Source organism: Vanellus vanellus, assembly GCF_965231255.1.
Source record: "Vanellus vanellus genome assembly, chromosome: 16".
NCBI classification, from domain to species: domain Eukaryota; kingdom Metazoa; phylum Chordata; class Aves; order Charadriiformes; family Charadriidae; genus Vanellus; species Vanellus vanellus.
Genome location: NC_138921.1, coordinates 16,125,535 through 16,145,358, shown reverse-complemented (window position 1 = coordinate 16,145,358; position 19,824 = coordinate 16,125,535). Strand labels below are relative to the sequence as shown.

At 43.2% G+C, this 19,824-nt stretch overlaps 1 protein-coding gene across 1 annotated transcript in view; it reads right to left on the bottom strand.

The window, feature by feature from the left end:
• GRK3 (G protein-coupled receptor kinase 3) overlaps positions 1–19,824 on the bottom strand; it is a 72,913-nt gene that overhangs the window by 1,538 nt on the left and 51,551 nt on the right. Inside the window, exons 10-20 of the mRNA XM_082491731.1 lie at positions 13,492–13,570; positions 12,150–12,280; positions 11,227–11,321; positions 9,899–10,006; positions 7,034–7,100; positions 6,710–6,810; positions 5,327–5,393; positions 4,772–4,867; positions 1,965–2,127; positions 1,170–1,306; positions 99–212 (exon numbers count right to left, since the gene is read on the bottom strand). Of these exons, the coding sequence (XP_082347857.1) occupies positions 99–212; positions 1,170–1,306; positions 1,965–2,127; positions 4,772–4,867; positions 5,327–5,393; positions 6,710–6,810; positions 7,034–7,100; positions 9,899–10,006; positions 11,227–11,321; positions 12,150–12,280; positions 13,492–13,570 (1,158 nt within the window). The remainder of the gene's footprint in view (positions 1–98; positions 213–1,169; positions 1,307–1,964; positions 2,128–4,771; positions 4,868–5,326; positions 5,394–6,709; positions 6,811–7,033; positions 7,101–9,898; positions 10,007–11,226; positions 11,322–12,149; positions 12,281–13,491; positions 13,571–19,824) is intronic.

Sequence of the window (19,824 nt, the reverse complement as noted above, 5' to 3'; positions counted from 1 at the left end):
TTCGTCAATACGTGATGGGAGGACCTGAAAAACTTTTCAATCGTTTCATCATATGCAAAACAATCTGATTAACAGTTATTGAAAAACAAGCGTCTCACCTCACACTGTAGGACAAACTGTTTTCCGCCTTTAATTCTCAGTAAGATGCACTTCTTATCTTTAATTTGCGTTTCTTCAACAGATACTATTTGTTCCATTGTCAGCAGGTTTTGCTGCAGCATTTGCAAAAACAAAGCAGAGGGATGATTCAAAAGAAACCTGCTGCCCATCAAACCAAGCCACTTTCTAATTTTTCTGGACTACCCACATAAATCAAGTTACGAACATTAACAGTCATTACACAAACATTTCTTCATTTCTGAAGACTGGCTCATCAACTACAGATAGATTATAAGGTAAGAGGGAGATGTAGCAAGGGGCTTGGTTGCTTCAACAGAGACAGTGAAATGTAAGCTAAGAAAGCCAGTAATGACAGCATGAAATAAGAATCTACAAATAGGTGTGCCTACAAACAAAATATTCATTATTTTCCCTCAAGAGAGTTGCATATATTTTTTTTTTCTAAGTATTACTGCTGTCAAAAAAAAAAAGGACAATCTTACTGACTATTTCAAAGAGCTGAAAGGGACTATTTAAACGCTAAACACTTACAAAGGAGCAAACATTTACAGCAGTTTGCAGAAAAGCTTTCCCTATAGACTGTAAGAGGAGAATAATGTTTTGAAATTCCAAAACCTTACTTAGCTAAATATACAAATGGTCTGCCTGCCACATGATCACAGCTGGACTCAACTAAAGTTACTATAGCATTTTCTTTGCAATAAAATGCTATAGCATCTATGACCTTACCAGTTTATGTTTTTTTGTATAAATAGTCCAGAGGTCCTAAATGAAAAACGACACCATGAACTACCAAATTCCTTTACAAACATAACAAAACAAAGTAAACAGGTTTCTCAAGACAACTTTATGTTTCCTCAGTGCAGTGTAGCTGCCCATTAACTAAAGCGATACTCAAGATAAGTTACTCAAATCCACTCATCATTTACTCGGACAAAACTCTACTTCCATGGGGGGTACGCCTGAGTCCGAGTTGTCAGACTTCCCTCCAAATCCACCTGCCTTCCCCGCCCTCGGAAGCTGCTGCTCCCTAGAGTAACCTCACTCACCCGTGACTCGCCTTCTCCGCGCCATTCCAGTCGGTTTGGGAAGAGGTAAAAGTAACGACGTTGCCACTGAGTCAAGAACGGGTTCCCCAGTTTCAGCATGTATCCATGCATAATGCAATCCTTCCCAAGCGCATAATCTGGGACAAGAGGAAACATTAGGATGCAAAACAAGGTACCGCCTAAAAGCATTCTTCAGACATGCCATGTTGAGGAAGGACAGAGTCCTGAACACGGTGTGACTCAACGTGCCCTCCCCGGGCTTGCAATGGTGCTTCTGTGCGCGCAGGCACACACACAGCCAATTCTGCCTTAATTACACGAGCTGATGTGGCTGCAGCGGAGTAACCAAGAACAGAACTTGGTTTTTAAAAAAGTATCTTATAAACTATTTAAAGAATTGTACACTGCTACCCAAAGTTCAGAGTTTGTGATGCACCATCCTCGTGCAAACAAGTGACGTTTGCTGCAGAGAACCTCCCGTTTTCTTTCCCGGCTCCTCTCTCATGAAATCAAATCCCGCATACTCTTTTTCTGAGCATACACCATAAACAAAAACAATGAAAGGCTGTACAAGATAATCTTTAAAAGAGAGTACAAAAGATTTTCCAAAACATTATGTCATCATACTGCATTTCAAAACATTAAGAAACGTCTTAAGAAACACGATACTGACTAAATGAATTCGAACAATTACTGATGAATGACAGGAATATGAGAGTCTGTTGTGTGAAACTTCGAACACATGAATTACTATCTAGTAGCAAAAGGTGGAGAGAAGTGTATTTGACAGATTACCTTCCTCGTGGCCAAGCTGCTTATTTTTAGCCCTTTTTCTGGCCTCAATTTTATCTGTGTCTGCGTTTACTGCGTCATAAACAGTTTCTGCTACTTCTTGCTGCCAACGCTCCGATATCACCAGAGGGAAGTTCTTATATAATTCCTGGTCACTGTCAAGCAACTTGCAAGAGAAAAACAAGATAAAAGCCCAACATTTTAATAACTTTTACTATTCTTATCCCCAGTACTTAATGGTTACCCATATAACAGCATTCTTTTAAAAGATGCACTGAACTCTAACCTTACCAGAACAAACGGGTGCAAACAAGAGAAAATAAGGACAGTAATTTAAGCAAAAATATTCATTTATATACAGAGAACAGGCCACCTGCTCAAAACTCGTTTAGTTTAATAGCTCCAAAAGCCTTACTCAACATCGTCCCATAATGTTCTCTAGACTTACATTTAAATAATTACTTAAATGTAAGCCGCGGTATTCTTAACTTTGTTGCATAATCAATGTTAACAAAATGTCTAATTGTGTTAAGCACTTTCTCAGCACAAAAATTCCATGAATAAACAAACAGATACCTTTTACACAAAAATGCCTTCCATGCTTCCACAGCTTAATTTTACATTCTTAATAATTAACCTTCAAAATTCAGCAGTGCACGCATGCTGCAGACCTCAATTTTCCTGTCATATAGATTCTTTTCTCCCCAAATCCTTAACTACAGCACTTAAATTGAATTGCAGTGAAGAAAACTAACATTCCTGATCTTCAGGAAGGACTGTTTGTTGCTTGACACAGCCATGTCCTGGGTTTGGCCACGAGGCCCTTTGATGCAGTACAAAAAGCGGTCGATATTTTCCCTATAAAATTATTAAAGGTGATCAATGTTTTCCCTATAAAATGTTTAAAAGTTTTCATTTGGGGATCAGTTCAAACTCTCCACGGCCACTCCTCAGCTGCCTCAGTTTCTGTCTGTCTATCAGTAGAGCAACTAGACCTTTCTTTCCGAGAGCAAGCCAGAGGCATCCTCTGCCGGGTTAAGAGCGCAGTAAGGCCACGAGCCCGCACTGCCGGCCCCGCAGATCCCGCCCAAAGGGCGCGCAGGCACTCCGCTCTGCAGGAGCGGCATAGGAAAGCCTCGCTCAATCAAGTTGGAACCCGATGATCTTCAAGGTCCTTTCCAACCTAAACCACTCTATGATTCTATGATTCAATTCTCCTTCTGCAGCCAGGCCAGATGCTCCCAGAGCAGATGCTCTTCTCCCTTCCAGAGATCCATAGCCTTATCACGACAGGAAGATATAGGCTGGATCTGAAGCCAGAAGACTTCTCTGCAGTTCTGCTAAGCGGCTTACGGGGACTCCTTACGGCACCCGAGTGAGAGGGGAAAGTCACGGGCATCCACTGCTGGCTTTCCAGTTTGTAACCCCAAAGAACATGTGTTCTCCTCGGTGTCACAGGACACTCTGCAGTATAAATATAATCCGCAGGGGCAACGGAGGAGAGCAAGGCACTCAACGCTGGCATCCTCATGGGCAGAGACGGCTCCTGACACCTTAATGGAAGCTCCGACTGCAGCTGACTCAGAGGCACGAATTATTCAGCCCCTTCTGAAAGACTGTGACATCCCAGTGAAAGTGCAGAGCAAAGCTGTACATGATATCCCTCACTGACTCATGACTGAGAATAAATTTATCTTATAGGCAGCCTGAACAAAGATTACATGCAAGTGACCTGGCTATATGATTTATAGGCCTTGCTGAGAATATCTGATCCCCTCAATAAATAAAAAGACCACCTGGTTTCTCCTCGAAAAATGTCCCTCCGAATTATGGCATTCCAGAATTGCAGGGAACTGGAATCCTGTTAGACTAACACTGATGCTGAAGATCTGGAGTCTTCTGGGATAAAGAACATCTTGGGTTCTCTGCATTTCTCTTTAAACACGTAAAATCTTTTCTGTGCCAACTTCTGCAATTACAGCAGGTGACACTGACAGACAAGTTCGTTTTTAGGCACAGTGAGTACTTAACATGTTTTGTTGCTTATAAAGTTTAGAGCAATTAGTTTCTCTCCTGACTCACTTCTGTGATAACAAGAATAAAGTTTGATCTACTGAAGAAATGTATGATAAAACTAATGAACAGGACGGACGCAAGCCAAGCACCGATTCACCTACTGCCTCCAAGCACCAGGGAGGCTTCAGCAGAGGGGGTGAACACGCAGGGTATGTCACACCACCTCCATGCGAGGCAGAAACGGGCCAGCAGCTTCAACTTCTCATTTTTTCCTTTACACTGTTTTCATTAGATTGTGGATAATACCAGAACCTGAAAGTTTCTTTTATCGCTTTTCTAACTTACACAGTTGCTGAGACTGAAGGAAGTTGCGCTTCCACTGCACTCTCTGACCGTGAGGTAACACTATTAAATTAAGGTTTAGTTCACTTTATCCAAGCCACCACAAACAAATTACAATTTTTAAAACTACGAACCATTAAATATTCTTGAAAATCTGAGGACTGCCCCAAAGTTGCCTGACCATTTGAAACATTTGCTTTATCTTATAAATCTTTTGATAGGAAGGTAGATTTCAGTCAATCGAAAAACTAAAACATAAGGACTTGGCAAGCAACAGCACACCCGTCAACCAGCCCAAGCGACCTCTTTCGTAACAGCATGGATTAAGTTTCCAAGAACGCAATTCCTTGCACAGTCAGTAGCCCCTGAGGTGAAGGAATGGTGTGTCCACAGGCAAAGTGAAGAGCGGCACTCCCAGAGCCATCCTCTACCAATCCTTTAAAGTTGTGTACCTTAATGCCTTTAGTGTCCTCTTCATCAAATGACCCAATATCAAAAGCATCTGCTGCATTTACTTCTCCCCGGGGAGGAATCAATGGTGGAGGGTACTAGAAATTAAAAGTGGCGTAATTAAAGACAAATTAATGGACATTATTTAAATCCACTCTATAGATATAGACAGCCTTTTTATTTTTTGCACAAGTTCCACATGACTGTGCAAAAGTATGTGCCTTGAAATTAAACTTCCATGCAAAGACATTCTCCACTCCTTTATTAAACAGTCCCCCCAAAATTCGGGGGAAAAACCCTACAGCTTAGAGACAGCTAAGCAGAAGAAACCATGAAAAAGTAATAACTGAAAAAGTAATAACTCAGTACTACTGATCAGGAAGACTTGTAGTAATGAATATACAGTGGTGTTCATCAACAATCCTCCATATATTCGTGAAAATGAGTACATGTGCTGGGGACTGGAACCCCGAAGTTTTCTGCCCGTTACCTGTTTAGACTTATTTTCCTTTCACTGCTTTACCAAGAGAGCCAAGGTTACTATCTTAATCCTTTACCTTCTGTAAGTAGACTTGCTGCCAATCAATGCCTTTGAAGAAAGGATGTTCTTTTACTTCTTGTGCACTGCAAAATAAAAGTAACTGAAGTCAACAAAATGAAGGGGCTTTTCAAATGAATTTGAGAAATATAAAGCCTTCAAAGGTCACATTTCTATCACTTGAAAACGTCAGTAAAATGCTCTTTTTCTCAAGGCGGGGGGGGGGGGGGGGAAGTCTTCCTAAGTAAGCAACAGAAGAGAAGCCTTTCATGTGGGAACACTGGAAATAGCGCTGTAGGTCTGGCAAGCAATCACTCCTGGTTTGCTGAGGTATTCCGTCATTTCAAACAACAAACCCTACTCGCCTGGTGCCAGATCCCATACACTACTTTGACGTAACAAGCTTACTCCACTCCATTTGGCAATACACATATTTTATGGCAAACTAAGCAACTACTCTTGACAGGCCCAAGGCTGAAAAGCAACCCCAGGTCATTAAGGGTAGATGAGGTGCTTAGGGACATGGTTTAGAAGTGGTGGTGTTTTTATCAGGGTAGGTTAATGGTTGGACTTGATGATCTTAAAGGTCCCTTCCAACCTCACTGATTCTATGATTCTATGATTCTATGATTATCATAGAAGGCCCCATGATAAAAAACCCTCTGAACCTCTCCCTGGAATTAGAGCCAGCCCCAGTCTCAGGTGTGACTATCAGTTAACTGTTACCACACATTGTCAATGGTTTCTCAAGGGTTATTTACTCCTCTCTCAGTTTTCTCTCCTAGTTCCACAGGAGGCACACGCTGGCGTTTTAAACAGGCGCTAACAACAATTTCCATTAACAGCTATAAGCAGGGTAAGCTTGGCAGGAGCAAGTAGTGCTTTGTAGTCAATAAACAATAAATGCCCTTTTCCTTAGAGTCACGAACTGAACCGGGTACATCCGGCAAGAGAGGCAGCCCGAAAAGAAGCAACTGTACACGGCTTTCTATGCTTGGTGGATTTTGGGTTGGGGTTTTTGCGTGTGTCGTTACAGCTACAAAATAAGCAATAAATTTTAGCTATCAGTATGTCTGAATCAAGGAATATGACTTCGTGCCAAAACAGATCAGGCAAAAACATAACACCACCCCAGGGATGAAAAGTATGAACACCATCCAATGTAAGCACGACTGCAGAGAACGCGGAGGAAGTCTTTAATGACAGAAATTGTCCAAAAATTTGTCCAAACCAAAGAAAGATGAAATGTAATTCCATGCAACAGCACTTTTTAATGTTCTCTTTCCAAAATTAAACTCATCACAACAGGAAGCAGGTTTTTACTTGAAATGAATTAATTCATTTACAGAGAAGTGGAAATTTTTAAAGGCAGTGAGTGGTCCAAGGAGAAGACAACACCTACCTTCTTCCTTGGCATCCAAGTCTCTTGCTAACATCCCGTTGCAGGAGTCCTTCCAAAAGGGACTTCAGTTCAGGGGAAAATGAATCTGGTAGCTCCACGTTCTATGAAAAAAGAAATACAAAAAGAGACATTTAGTTACAGAAGTAGTGTGATCTGCTGTCCCCACACAGGAGAGCAGCTTTTCTTTGACAGTGTTTGTAAACAACTCCTCCCCGTGTAAATAGAGCTTTCTCATAAAGCAGGCTTTAAAGTTCCAGCTTTTAGAGGAAATGGGAGTTTACTAAACAAGAGGAATGTAACTGCAACTGTCACCAGGATCCTTACCACGGTGAGCGTCATCCGGTCGATCTCATGCTTATCTTTGGTTTTGTGCTGTCTGAAAGGACTGTGACTGTAGAAATAAGAAAATGCACTGGTAAATGTAAAGCCATAACATATCAGGTTATTTCAGTTTGTGGCAACCCCAGGAAAGCGCGCAGCATCCTTCTAGTCCCGTTATTGCACCTCATCGAGCCTGTCCTGCAGAACAATAAAACAAGTAGTAAAATATTTAGCATTTAAATGATAAATGAGACTTCACTATGCTGTGGCTACTGGCTACCTCAAAAATATCAATGTTTGACCTCTTACAACTTTGTTTTCTTTTCGTACTACAGAGAGCTGCACCACTCTGCAAGAAAGTCTGTCCTTTCTGTCTTCAGTACAATTGCACACGGTGCACATCAAAATCAAATTCAGAGAAAAGCAACCATTCAATTTCTTTAAAGACTACACACAGATATCCCCCAGGATTATCAAGCACAGGCGTCGTGGTTTAGGCCTCAAACCAGGACAACAGGGAAATCCGATCTAGTTACTCCACTTAGAGGCATGCAGAGGGTTAGTTTAGTCTTAAATGCCCTGATCTGTCCTTAAAGACGGTGCTTCAAATGCCTTCCCAATTACATCTGTTCTCCCCAAACCCAGAACAGTTTATCTAACAAGAAAACCCAGAAGAGCTATCACAACACAGATATTTAAAAACATTGATCTATATGCGGAAACAGAGCATGACCTACAGAACGTACCACTCATCTCTATGGGAAGAATGAGGCAAGATCGTAAAGTAAGCAGATGAGACAGAAGATAATCACAGATACCACAACATTAGTGCCTGGGAAGAAATTTGATGATATCTGGCAAATTATCATATTCATCCCTTTCCTGCTTTATAATTCTGAGTTTGAATTTTTCCTTTTACCTACGGAAGATCTTAGAATATAACAGATTTATCATGAAGTATTTAAGTAACAGCATGAAAGCAAGCAGAAACATTTTAGTACGAGGTTTTTAAATTAGATTTAGGATACATTCCCTGTTTCTTAGTTTTCTTCAAAACCTTGAGGGAATGATATTTTTCAAAATTAAAGTGTTATTTACTTATCAATACATTAATTAGCTATTATAAAGCATTTTGTCTTGCCACATGGCAGCATGTACTAGCCTATTTCAGCTGGGGACCTGCTACTCGAAAGTTATTTCCTTTTTATCCTCAAAAACGTTTCTGATGAACAGATGTAATGGGCAGAGCAGGACTTTCGTTTTTGTTTTTAAGCACGACAGGTAAGAAGGCAGAGTAAACGGCTGACATACAGCCTCACGTACTTCGACAATGAAGCTCTGCGTAGATCAGGGAAGCAAATGATTCACTGGGGACTTATGGGCAGATTTTGTGCCAGACTAAATTTACCAAACACCAAGAAATGGCACCATGTGCCCAACCCTTGTTTTGGTATGTGAGTTGTTTAATTGGCTTCAGAACAGATGATAGGATAGTTCACAATGAATAATGCTTTGGCTTTTGGCCGACCACCGATCCCACCCCGCACATCTCTGTCAGGAAGAATCACAGCCCCAAAAGACTGAGATCTCCCCACAAGTCCAAGTTTCTGCGGTAAATGGGACCGTCTGCCCCTGGGTGCTAATTCTTTCATCACACAACTTCAGTCCTGTGAAGGAAGAACCACGCCAGAGTCAGTCGCGTGCCCTAATGCTCTGTGCCCAAGTGACTCAAAAGGAAAAGGGCTCGAAAGAAAAGACGAGGAGTTCACAGTGGTCCCGCATGTGAAAGGCACTCTCCTCTCTCCTCCCAGCAACCCCAAACCATTAGGTCTCTTGCTGCCTACAGTAGTCCACAGTGAGTGTTCAGAGACTGCTCCCAGTACTGCTCCCAGCTGCATGATGCTGTCCATACTTAAAAATACTTTTTCTTTTCCCTTGCGATTTAAACAGCATTTCTGTCTTTATTTGCATGCTTACGGTTAGTCTACTTGGTGAAAAACGTTAAATTGATAGAGCTTATACTCAGTTCAGAAGACACACACTTACCTTCCTTACAGTGTCTGGGAAAGGGGTAAGAGCTTATAATTAATTATGTGCAAGGACACAGGATGATTTAACCAATGACTAATCTTTACAGAGAAGCATTCTGAAAAGCTTAGAAGATTTTTTCTGTCTCGCCATTAACACTGAGGATGCTATTTTCAACAAACAGTTGCCAATCAGTGCTTATTGACTGTTCAGATAAATCCCACAGTCTTAATAAATTCTACATAGCCACATAAGTTTACTGAGAAGGTAAGAGTTGACAAAACTGTAATTATCAATACTTCTGTACACAAATATGGTCACAGGCCAGATTCAGTAAATGGAAGTATCCACGCATTATAACTTACCCAAACACTACAGACGGGAAGACTGAGTATCATGTGAAAAGGGAATGGTGCAGCAAAGAGTTTCACTGTAACAGCACGTTTTAAGCGTTAAACTGAAGCCCATAATGTCACAGGGCTGCTAGTGTATTTAAGCAATGAATAGTGTCATATCATTTAAAACAGTACCACTTGCCAAGAGATGAGTAAATCGCCTAGCAGTAGAATCCAAAGAGCGGACAGAGCATCGCCTTCCTCACTGCCCACACCTGTACCCACTGAAGGAAGCAGGGCTTGGCTTTTGTTTGTTTTGGAAGCAAAAAAGTCTGGTTTAGTCTCATGTGCAGACGTGATCCAAGTTGCAGAGATGGCAATAAGATATCACTTGAGGTAACATGTAATACATTACATATCAGTATTTCAAGCGACAGATGACGAGGCCCAGGCTAAAAAAAAAAAAAACAAAAAACCAACACACGGGACATAAAACTTTACTCACCCTCTCAGAAGTTTGAAAAGCATGCAGCCTAACGAGAACCAGTCTGCACTGCTATCGTATGCTGTTCCCTTCTGGAGCACCTCTGGAGCCATGTATCCATGGGTACCTCTGCCACGTGGAAAGAACAACATCTTGATTACAACCAAAACTATAACTGTAAAAAAAAATCAACTCAGTGTTTTCTCAGTAAGATAGCCTAATTTAAAGAGAATTAATTTTAAACATGATTTTATTTTGTTTTTTCTTTGGCTGTACATACATACACGTTTTCTCTTTGTATATGTCTACTGAGGAAATACCTTAAAACATAAACAACAGAACCAACAGAAATGATTAGGCAAACTGACATGGCTACAGCAGGATTTAGCAGAATCAGCGCAGGGGTCAGCAAGGAGCCTTCTAAGAGTGGAACACAAAAGAGAGGTGGCAAAGTTGCATACTCTGTCTGCTCAGTTCACAGGAAAGACAGACATCAGGACCAGTCAGGGCTCCTGGTATGCCAGGCCAGATGGCTCCAGCCCTGGGCGCTGCGAGACTTTACCCACAGCCCCAGAAACGGGGCAAGCAGAGCTGGATCGCGCTCTCTCGATGCGCTTCACACGTCTCCTTCCAGCTGGCACCTGTGTGTTTAACAACGGGCCACCTCCTTCAGAAGTCACTGCTGGTCACCACTGGAAAGCAGTCACCATGTACTGCTCATACCCTTGGCGTAACTGGAACCTACTAACTTCTTCAAGAAGCTACTGAATTGCAAATCTTTTAAGACATGACAGGACAAAGCTTTCCTTTTTGCATAAATTCTGAGCCTAAATCAGGACAAAGGAGGACCTAAGAATAAAACATGCCAGATGAGATGTGGAATCCACACACAATCCAAGAAATTCAGATCCCAGTCATGACCTGTTGCCAAGAGGCAGAAAGGAACACAATTTGCCTCCAGTTCTACAAAGATCCAGAATGAGAAAGACGCAATAAATCCTGTTTTTTAGTCAGTTTCAGAATATTTAATTATCCATTTAGGACAATTAAAACAATCTGGTACTTTAACTCAGTCGGGTTCTTATCTTCTCTGAACAGTGAATCATCTCGAAATAATGTGTCATCCTCCAGCCATGCCTACACAGCAGCTGCTACAACTGTGCAGGAAAACAGAACGAGGAGACTAAAGAACCTCATCAGTGTATCCAGCGTCGCTGTGTCACAAAGCAAGCCCATGCCACACAAGTGTTATGTTTTTTCCTTTAGACAAAGTTAAATTATAAAGAAACATAAAGGATTTATTTAGCAATAACTATATATGCAGCAAAGCTCCCATATGGAATACTTACACACTAGCATGTGGCTTCTTTTTGGAAAAATCACAAGCCAGCCCAAGGTCTGATATCCTCACATGCCCATGTTCATCCAACAAGATATTTGCAGGCTAGAAACCCAGAGACACAGAAAGATTACCTCTTGGTATTTTTCAGTTGACATAACTACAAATTCTCAGAACACAGAACTCATTCTCAAACATCAATACTCTCTGGTAATTGGTAATTGCCTTTTTTTTTTTTTTTTACATCAATAGAACAGACACATTCTAGATAAAATCTACATTCGAGCAGAGCACTACCATCAATTCCAGAGGAGATGATGACATACTGATGAATAGCAGAAGAGAAAATACAGGCAAGGTTTGAAACGGAAAGCACATGAAAGAATAAATCCTTTTTGGCCCCAAGTCCACATTGCTTTTGGTTCTTTCACAGAAGGGTCTGTGTGGGGCTCTTACTGCCTTTACCTGCCATCTGCACTCTGCACTCCCTGTGCAGACTTTTTTCCCACTTTTATTGTCACTTGGCTCAGGGACACCTCTCTCGGAGAGGTCCTCAACTGCCCAACCATCACTGCAACACCCCCGAGCAACTGTCTTCCTACTAGTCTCCCACCACACACACTCCACCTTCAGGGCTCTCAGAAATATAGTCTGCTCTCTAAATTAACAGCATCACTATGATGGTAAGTGAGATAAATAACACTGCACAGGATTTATTTTGACCCCAAGGAAGCATCTCCCAGGCCAGTTAAACTGGATAATAGCACAGATTAGAACTATGATGAAGAATAGCCACAGATAAACAAATAATCCGTATTCTTCCCAAGAAAAGGGTTCAGGTAAGGTACTTCATTTAAATTATCAGTATCTCTGGATTGTTTGCTGCTTTCTAACAACCACCTGTGTGAATGCAGTCATTACGTTAACGATTACCTTTAGGTCTCTGTATACAACAAAGCGATTGTGCATGTGTTCTAAACCCAGGATGATTTCAGTAGCATAAAACCTCATTTCTTTTTCAGAAAACACTCCGTGCTGGGAGAGGTGGTAGTGCAAATCTCCTCCTAAGATTAGAAGAATTGAGAGGCGATTAAAAGAACAGCAACATCTTGCCTCACAGGCAGACAGCATGATATGGGGGGGACCAGTATAGCATGTATATGTTCTTATAACCTGTGGAGCACACAGGACCCCGGACCTACACTCTGCGAGTACACATGGTGACAAAATACTGAGAAACTTAATAAATACATTTGACCAATCTGAAACTCCATTTAAAAAATACATTTAATTCACACACATTTGCATTCAGTGACTAATCCAGCAACTGAGTCTTCAGGAAAAGGATTTCCGCAGCAAGGAAAATGCTTTCATGTACATAGGTTTTTGGAAAACTGAAACAACTAATATCCCTCAAACAGGCCAAAATATTCAAATATTTATGCTGGGGATGTTTTCACACTTTCCTAATCAAAGAACAGGCACAATACAATGTCCCTCCATGAGCTAATCCACACCATCAACACATCAAATAGTGAAACAGTGGGAAACTGTTTCTGATCGAGCTACAGATTTCAAATAACCAACCAGTTACTTGAATTTGACCTACAGCTTAGATTTTAATGAGAAACTTCACTTGCAAAACACCAAAGCCAGTCTCTATTACTTACAGCATATAAGCTCTATTTCTCAATTAAATTTCCAGCTTTGCAAGGCGGTACGTGCAGATGCGTCCACCACCTTCAGGTGCTCACTGTGGGACCACAGCCAGGGTGGGAGTCGAAGTCCCACAAGAGCTGAGCATCCTGAGCAAATAAGGGCACTGCAGTACCTTCTCTCTCTGAACTCTGCCAATTTCTCTCTGTGTGTTCTCACGAGACTTACGATAAGGCTTCTAGGTATAATTTCTTTCTTTTGAGGAATGCTTCCCCCATCTATTTTCTTTGCAGAGCTCTTTATAGTAGCCCTTTTGTTTTTATTTTGAAAGCTGTATCCCGAATCTCCTCACACATTTCTCCACATGACCATCATTTTCTTAAGCTTCCAGCCTAGTAGGCCCTTTGATATCTGTATTTAAATATGTCAATATTACAAGGTACCAGAGGTTTTCCCATCTGTCGTGTACATTCCCTGCTTTAGATCAATTTACCCCTCCTGCTCGCAGGACGATGCTTCACACCTCGGTTTATTTTTCCCTCATTGCCCTCATGATCTCAGCAAGTCCTCCTGCCAATACCGCTGTAATGCTGTCATCATCTGCGTGAGTCTTGCTTACCATTCATCAGGTCCAGAATGAAACAGAGTTTGTCAGGGGTGTGGAAGGCATAGGTCATACACACTATAAAAGGACAGTCCTAGAAGGAAAGGAGCAAAGAGTTCATCTCGGGCAATAAGCAAAGTACTGCTTAGAGAAGCTAAAAATACATGCCATATTTTTCCTATGATATCTGCCAATATTCGTAATAATTTTCGAAAGCAATTTGTGTACTAATCTACATACTCTGATGTTTCACTTACAGTTTAGAGATCTTAGATTTTGCTATCTCATTTCAATACAAAAATTAAAAAAGCAATGAGGAGGCTTAAAAACTGCAGGCAGCACTACTACCTTCCACAGACTTGCAACTACAGCAGCCAGAAATATTCTAAAAATATTCACCTGTGTTTGCACTAGACTTACATGAAAGATACATTAAAGCTAACAAGCTTTAGGCCAGCTCAGAAAAAAATAAAGCTGTTCTCATGAAGTGTAAAGGATACGAGCTATTTCCCACGATTGCATGGCAATCGTTCAGCCATCAGAACACTGACTGAGAACCTGAGTTGCGTCATGTACAAAACCTCAGGGGGAAAGAAAGTTTTATCCTCACCCATATATTAAATGCAGCTACACCGGTGACACCCCGTCCCCGCCGCCAAGCTCCCCGGCAGAGCTGCACCAAGGTGGCAGCAAGGTGTCCTGCCACCCCCTGCCGCCCCCAGCCCGCCAGCAGCATTGGTGAGCGATGATTAAAAGGAACATAAACACATGGGGAAGGCAGTCCCGACTCCGACGCGTACACCACACACGGTCCGGACTACGCAAAAGCCAGAAAACAAGTATGGTGGGCGCAGGTTTCCGAATGTCACCGTCCGGCAGCCAGGCACGGGGGGGGAGGGTTACATGGGTTACATCCCCACCTCTTGGTGCGCTTTAGGCTGAATTCACACAGATGTTTAAGAGAAGCAGCTACAGAATTATAAGATCATCAAATGGTTTGGGTTGGAAGGGACCTTGAAGACCACCCAGTTCCCCCCCAGCCCCGGGCAGGGCCACCTCCCCCCAGCCCAGGTTGCTCCCAGCCCCGTCCAACCCGGCCTTGACCACCCCCAGGGATGGGGCAGCCACAGCTCCTCGGGGCACCCTGCGCCAGGGGCCCACCGCCCGCACAGGGAAGAATTCCTTCCCAATATCTCATCTAAATCTCCCTTTTTCCAGTTTAAAGGCGTTCCCCCTCGTCCTATCACCACATGCCCTTGTAAAAAGCCCTTCCCCAGCTCTCCTGTAGGCTTATAAAAAGAAGTACAGCCTGAAAACCACCTCCTTGAGTGCCAACGATCTGCTCAGTGTGCCTCTGCAATGCGCTGGAAGACGCCATGGCAGAAAGGCGGCAGATCCTCCTCTCTTCATTAGGCCTACCAGTGGCTAATGAATAGCGGGTGGCCATTACCTCGTCGACCCCTTCTCCGAAGCCGTGTGACCCGCGGGCTGCTCGGCCGGCGCAGGAGGAAGCCGGAGGAGGGGCCGTGCCGCGGCAGCAGAGGGGCCTGCGGGGCCCAGCAGGGCCTGGCGCCGGCGGCCGGCCGGAGCCGAGCGGAACCGCCCACGAGCCAGGACACCACGCAGGAAGCATGAAGGTGACCTAACGTGACTTAAACACTGTGTTAATTGTTGCAATATCGATAGTGAAAGCTTTGGGAATCTCTTAACAGGGACTCGTTTCCATCGAGGCTCGGGGGCACCATGGCGGGGTGGCCTCGGGCAGCGCGGGGGAGGCGGGAAAGGGAGGGGACGGCCACACCGTCCTCACCGGCCGGCACAGCTCGAGTGGGTTCATCCTTCCACAAAACCACCTAAGGGTGGAATATAAAGCTTCGTATGCCCGGCTGCAGTCCCCAGCGACGCCCGCAGCCCGTGGGCCGACCCTGCGCCGGCGTTCAGACCGCGCCGTGTTTCACAGGCGCCAATGGCAAAGGCAGCTCTGCGGAACGCCGGCGCGCGTCCCAACGCCCCGGGGAGGCACGCGTGGAAAAACCCCTCCCTGCTACACGGCCCTGGAAATAAGGGGGCTACAGGCAGGGCAGCATGACACCTAACAAAAGATACCTCCTCTCGTCATAAACTGTGTACGGCCCAGAACTGCGGATTAGCATAGTTACTGCTTTAACTCCATAAGAAAAGCTTTAGTAGAATTATTAACTTAATTTTCTGAATCAACTGGATAACTGCAAAGCGTCCCCAGGCAGGCTTCCTAAAATCTTACAGCGATCTATTTACCCAGAAGGATTTACTGTTAGAATTTAAATACCACGCATAGAACAATAAAAGGGTGTTTTTATACCAGAACACGGTATGCCTATATTTTTATGGATCTTATTTTTTTAAAAGAAAACATAACTGCAAATGTAAATATGACACATAATTCATTTTTGTGTGAGACTTCCTAATTTAATAACTATCCTCTCACTGTTCAACGGAGAGAAGAAATTGTAGTACTGTGATATTCTTCTGACACAAAAACCAATGCAAAAGAGTATTTTCCAGCTCAAAACAAACAAACAAACAACTATAGTTTTTTTTTAAATTAAACATAAAGCAATAAAGCAAATTTCCCAAGAGAGTAATACTTTGTTGCAGTCAAGTTTCTGCTCTGAAAAAATAAGCGACGGTATGACAACAATGTGTAAATTAAGACTCATTTAAAAACAGTTCCTCACACCCAAACAATCCTGGATTAAGTCCAAAAAATTGTAGAAGACAAATTTCTGGTAATAAATAACGTGAAAGGAAAAAAAATTAGAATATTAAAAAATGTAGGAATGTAATATTTTAAAGACATTAGCACCCTAACAGTTTCTTCAGAAGGAAAACACCGATTCTGACTCTTTCCTGTAACCCGAGCAGCCGGCTTTAAAGCACGACCACAGAAATGACCACAAAGAGGTGAAAAACGTGTTGAGAGCTGCCTGCCACACACCGCACCTTTTGGCAGATTGTTTTTACACACTCCATCAGCAGTGACCGTCTCAGTGATTTCAGTACTATCGTTTTTGAACGTTAGGCAAATTTGGCTATCACAGAAAATAATCTTTTTTTTTTTTTTCTTTTAACAGAAAGTAAAATATCTTCCCTACTATGCTTTCCTCTAAGAATTTCAAAACCCACTTCCAGCCGCCCAGCTGAACGTCTCTACGGGAGAGGCAGACAGGGCCTGCGGCGCGCAGAAGGGGCAACGCAGCCCTCGGCAGCAGTTTGTCCACGTTACACCAGCGGTCAGTGACCAGGCGAAGGCACCAACGGAGAGCCCGAGTAAGGCAGAGCCCACCACTTGTGGCTCAAGGCAAATCCAAGCAGCTCCTGGCGCTCCGTAGAGGTGTCTGTCGCGCTTCTGAGCCGCGCCAGTTTGAAACGCTACCATGAAAAGTTGCTTTCACAAGGCGGCCACCACATACTCAGATTTGGGAGCTCCCTACTCAGTAAGTAGTTGCGAATGCCAAAATTTTAGGTGGATTAACAAAAATGATTACACAAACGTCTGTGTAATCTGCACAGCTGTTATTATGTATTTTGCAGAGACATCTGGATTCCCAGTTAAATGACTAATTGTACTATGATGAACTTCCCAGTTCCATTTTGTTCCGGGCAGCGCATAAATCCCGTCACTGGGGAAGGCACGCGCCATTCAAACCGAACAGCTTGCAGTCAGGAACGAAATGAATTATCTTGTTCTACCCCTTTCAAATGTATTTAATTCTGCATATTCAAAACGCTGCAGCATCTCCTGCACCGGCAGGTGTACCTAACCTGAATGGGTAGCCTTTTGTACAAAATCTCTCTTTTCAAACCCTCTTTCAAATTTCTGAGAATCTAAAAGAAGTTATACTCTAAAGAGCTGATGATCCTTAACGGAAAAAACAAATGGTTTGTCTCGCTTTTCTGTTGCTAAATGACTAGCTGTGCGCTGTCACCTAAGGAAACTCGCTCCGCCATTAGCGGCCTTGTGAACAATTTTCTTTTCGAATCGCTAGACATGAAAATTCATGTTCAGTACTGGAGCAACAGAATCACAAATCAAAGTTAATAAGACAATTATTACTAATTTTGCCTAGACTTCTTGTCTGGTCTCTGCTACAGAACTTCACCCCGCTGGCTGTCAAGACTCCCGACACTTCTGGACAAGCCACAACTTACCTTTAGTGAAAAGAGTTAACTTGATTAAAAAGTCCAACCAATAAATCCCAATTGCTACTTTCACAGATAAAAGAACAAAGAAATGTGTCCAGAGAAGGGCTACAAAGCTGGTGAAGGGTCTGGAGGACAAACCTTATGAGGAACGACTGAGGGATCTGGGGTTGTTTAGCCTGGAGAAGAGGAGGCTGAGGGGAGACCTTATCACCCTCTACAACTACCTGAAAGGAGGTTTTAGAGAGATGGGAGCTGACCTCTTCTCCCTGGCGACAAGTGATAGGACAAGAGGAAACGGGTTCAAGTTATGTCAGGGCAGGTTTAGATTGGATATTAGGAAGCATTTTTTCACTGAAAGGGTTATTAAACATTGGAATAAGCTGCCCAGAGAGGTGGTGGATTCACCATCCCTGGAGGTGTTTAAGAAAAGGGTAGATGAGGTGCTTAGGGACATGGTTTAGGAGTGGTGGTGTTTTTATCAGGGTAGGTTAATGGTTGGACTTGATGATCTTAAAGGTCCCTTCCAACCTCACTGATTCTATGATTCCATGATTCTATGAAATATTTTCCAATCATTTTTCTGTCTTCATGCTGAAGCCAAGTGTGAACGCAATTCTATGTTAAAGGAAATGCTCTGACTTTTCATTTCAGTGCGCGTCCGCCCTTCTCCAGAGAAAGGCTGAGGCAGGTGAAGGGTTTCCAATGAAAGGCACAAGAAGAAATACCTCGTCCTGCCTTTGGAGCTTTTCAGTAACAAAAAAGTTCAACCTTACGATGAGACCTTGGTGTGTAGCTTTCCTAGTTTCTGGTTTACGATCTGCCTTACCAGGATAGCATGAGAAGTTCAAAAGCTGATCTTCTAGGGACAAAATGGCAATCAGCTTTCCCGTTCTGTCAATCTGCGCAAGAGAGCATCTCACATGCCCGTTGTGAGGCTGAGAAGTACCAAGTCTTGTCTGATTCACGGTGTTTTCACTTGACAATAAAAGGGCACTGCTTAGCAGTTAAAGTTCCCTATTTATAAGTAAGCCCTGAAAAACACGGCTCCATTTTTTAAAGCCAAGTTTGCAGAAGACAAGGGCCATCGCAGTACCAGCAGTTCTCCTGCAGCTGCGCGAAGTCCCAGCCCACCTGCGGGCTGAGGAGAGCCCAGCTTGAAGCCCGATCAGGCTGATGTGTCCTGGTTTGAGGCGCGGGATCCACAGCCGGAGGAGGTGGTGGAAGGGAGAGAGGTTAAAGAGAGCATCTGTCGTTCATCTGGTGGCCAGCTCAGCCCAAACCACAACAGATGGGCTCCCTGAACAGCAGAAGACAGCAAGGATGCTGCGCATGCGCTTAAAGGACAGAACGATGCTAAATACATCACAAGTGAGATTTTTTTTTTTAAAAACAAATCAGTATTTACTAACCCACCTGGGCAATGCAACAAAACCCAGAATTTACTTAGTCTCTGCAAGGTACAGGTCTTGTCTGAGAGCAGAGCGGAGTGTTTGCTCTCTGCCAGCAGTAGTCCTCCTGCCCTGCGGGTATTACGCTATTTGCACACCTCTTGTACCAGCCTAGAACAAAACCACACGCAATTCCTTCTCAAGCTTGAACTGCACTGGGAAAAGGGGACGTGTTAACACTGAGCTGCAAAACCAAATGTTTAATTCGTACACCACAACAGTCATGAGGAAAATTAACCTTTTTACCAGCATCACACGTAACCATGGCGACACGAGCCCATTTCAAGTTCTGTTTAATGAGGACAGCATACTCAGAGGCTCTGGCACTTCAAAGCCTGAAGCTGCCTGAGCACAACACCCTGCGGCCGCTGCTGAACTGCTCTTCTGCCAGTACCAAGACACGGCCCGGTGAAAGCAATGCCAGTCGGGTTGCTTTTTATGCACATTAGTGATACTTCTCATTTTCAACAGCCTTACAAGCTAGGTGGGCAGACTTACTCGGGACACCTTGAGAGGTACTCAGCTAATGTACATGAAAAAAAAAATGGAAAAATTGGGTAAGCTAATATGAGAGTCACAGGAAAGGGAGGAAGAACAGGTAACTGCAGGTTTTTCTGAAATAGCATCTTATATTCTACAAAAGTGCTATGTAACTACAGCAGAAAAGGAAATTGCTTTACAAGACAGAATAATGTTTTGGAAATGTTTTGGATAT